Genomic DNA, 2,655 nt, shown 5'->3' on the forward strand with positions numbered 1-2,655 from the left:
AGTTTTATAGCCATCATCCTTGCGTCTTGTCTTCGCTAAGGTTTCTGGCCGTTCAGTTGTCTTCATTTTTTCTGTGTTCAGTTTTGGGTCTTGCCATTTAGACTTTTAGCCCTCAACATGAGTAAGTGTCACAGTGAACTGACTCAGAAGGAGCAGGAGATGCTGAAAATTCGGCGGGACAGCGACACAAAGGCGGCCGAACTTGTCAAGATGGAGAGGATGCTCCAGCAGACCAAGAATCTGCTGGACAAGAAGACGGAGTCTGGTTCGAAGAGCTTGGGATACCAGGAGAACATGGGTGAGTGTTACAAACAAGGCTTTCTAACTTCATATTTTCACTTACAAACATTCTCGCTGCTGATCGCAGTCAGTGACATCGTTTTATGTTGCTTGCCTCAGTGGAGGACCTGGAGGAAAAGGTGCGCTCCAGCAGACAATACAGGAGAAACTCCCTCCATCACACGCAGATGCTGGAGAGCCAGATGAAAACTGTGAAAGGTGAGCTGGTGGGCACCCTGGACCACCTTCAGGAGCTGAGGAATGTCCTACGGCGTTCACAGCAGAAGGCAGAAGAACGCAAGGCTGCAATGGAGAAGCTGGCTGCAGGGCTCAGGTGAAGAACCTTGACCGCAATAAACCTGAAATCCTACATCTTGTCAGAAAGGCTGTGCAGAATTCACATCTAACGAGATGGCACCAGTGAAATCATAGAGGAAGAAAGTCCTTTCACTGTTTTTTCCCATCTCAGCAGTGAGGCTGTAAATCTTCATCATTTGGACTTGAATCATGAATATGTTTCAACTACTCTTCCTTCGCTTTTTCATTAATCTCAGTAAGTCTCATAGCAATATAGTGAATTTAAAGCATCTGATTCTTTGTACCTTCTGAAAGTATTTGAAAGATGATTAACCATCGGTGTTTATGCGAATGGGAAAAACCCATTACACATGTCTTCATAGATATTAAATTATACATGTAGTTCTTCACATTACTAAGAAGTACCTTTTAAGCCTGATATATGGAGCTTAGGCTTGTATTAGATCCCTCATTTTAGAGGCAACAATGAGTCGTGTTATCTCCTAGAAAGATGTCCTGAACTCTTCCACATTCATATGTTCCTCTTTGTATGAGAAGAAAAACTGTCAGTGATATACAGTAAATCTTATATTTATCTTACATTTCTTTTAATCACATTTAATGAATATATCTTTGTTAACTAATAATATTTAGGTTTTTACTGAAATCAGAATTTGAATTTATTAATAAGTCAGTCATGACATTACTGAAGGTAGTATTATTGTTATTACTATTATTCACAACTTATTCGAATGAGAGTTCTTACTCAATTCTGCTATATATTAAAGTGATAAACAGCACATAGATTTATATCTTTGTCTGAATAGTATAGAATAAAATGTTTGTTGATGACTTATTGCACATAAATATAGAATTATGCAATTTAACTTTAAACATTTTGCCACAGATGGTCTGAAGAATTATAGGAATGACCCTGTTGTTAACAATGACCCTTATCAACTGCACTGCACTCACTACGTTGAGTGCAATGCCGAAGTTTCCAGTGTTTCAACTCCCTCTGGGATCAATAGGCTGTTTCTGTCTGTTTCCTGTGGTGAGTCATCTGAAAGCTGTATTTGTGCCTTCCCTGTGGCTTGGATGTTTGCTAATTTAGTACAGCTTGTTTCACAAAGCATCACATGCTGTGCAGCTGAGAGGGGATTTCATATGCTGGTGTTACTTTTCTGATGTTGATGCTTTCTGCTTGATCGTAACTTCCTTCATACTTTTGTCCCATGTAAAGTATGATTTCGATATTATGAACATCGCACAAATGCATATGAATGAGTGCTAAAAGTAGAACATTGGAGGTGATTTATGATGACCTGGAAAGTAAACAAACCCATATGAGATCATCACAGATCATCACACAATGTTCCTGACAGATTAATTTTTCAAACTGAATTACATAGAATTGGACTGTTTTCTGTTATTTCTCCCTTTCAACTGGTGCAGAAGTCTTTTTGAGACAGATATAGCAATGAGCCCACAGGGGACACTGGAGACATCTCTGGAAAAAAGCAAGCTGCATCGTTCTTCCTCTCCTGCTTTAGACCACACATTAGGATTTGTTTGCTTGTATTGTAATGAGTTTGATGCATTCAGAAATGTCTAGATAAGCTTTTGTCCAAAACAAAATAATAAACTGCTTTATAAATATTCTTCTCAGCCTGTGGCACAACATTCATTTCCTCCATCCATATGTTGAAGTATGCTTGAAGTAGATTTACTGTAGTACATCATAGCAAAGAAAATAGTTCTAGTAAAGGTAATGATCTTCTGTTGGCTTCTGACAGTGAGCGTATCTTTGTTCTTGTCCTGTAGACCTCATTCAACTCATTCTCACTGGCTCCAGTGTCATCACCATCTCTAAGCAGCATATCACATCACATTTGTGCAAATCGGTTGCATGCTGTGTGGTCAAATGTTTGTGCAGGTCGAGATATTTCTTTTATTTGTTCTGTGTCATTGTTGCGGTGATTACTCAAAAAGTAATGTATAACACACAGAATATTTTTCTTAAAAGTAATGCAATACGTTACAATATTACTCACAGCAAAACATAATTCATCAATTGAC

General features: G+C 38.5%; 1 protein-coding gene across 1 annotated transcript; it reads left to right on the forward strand.

Moving 5' to 3' along the window:
- On the forward strand, positions 1-1,183 carry LOC146680504 (uncharacterized). The gene is made up of 2 exons (XM_085449553.1): positions 1-298; positions 400-1,183. Exons 1-2 carry the CDS (start codon positions 118-120, stop codon positions 615-617), a joined length of 399 nt encoding a protein of 132 aa, XP_085305679.1. The 5' UTR covers positions 1-117; the 3' UTR covers positions 618-1,183.
- Positions 1,184-2,655: the final 1,472 nt, after the last annotated feature.

The sequence above is a fragment of the Copadichromis virginalis genome, linkage group LG23 (assembly GCF_057382275.1).
Source record: "Copadichromis virginalis isolate Kocher_CV1m ecotype Utaka linkage group LG23, C_Virginalis_male_GT1.1, whole genome shotgun sequence".
In the NCBI taxonomy this organism is placed as follows: Eukaryota; Metazoa; Chordata; class Actinopteri; order Cichliformes; family Cichlidae; genus Copadichromis; species Copadichromis virginalis.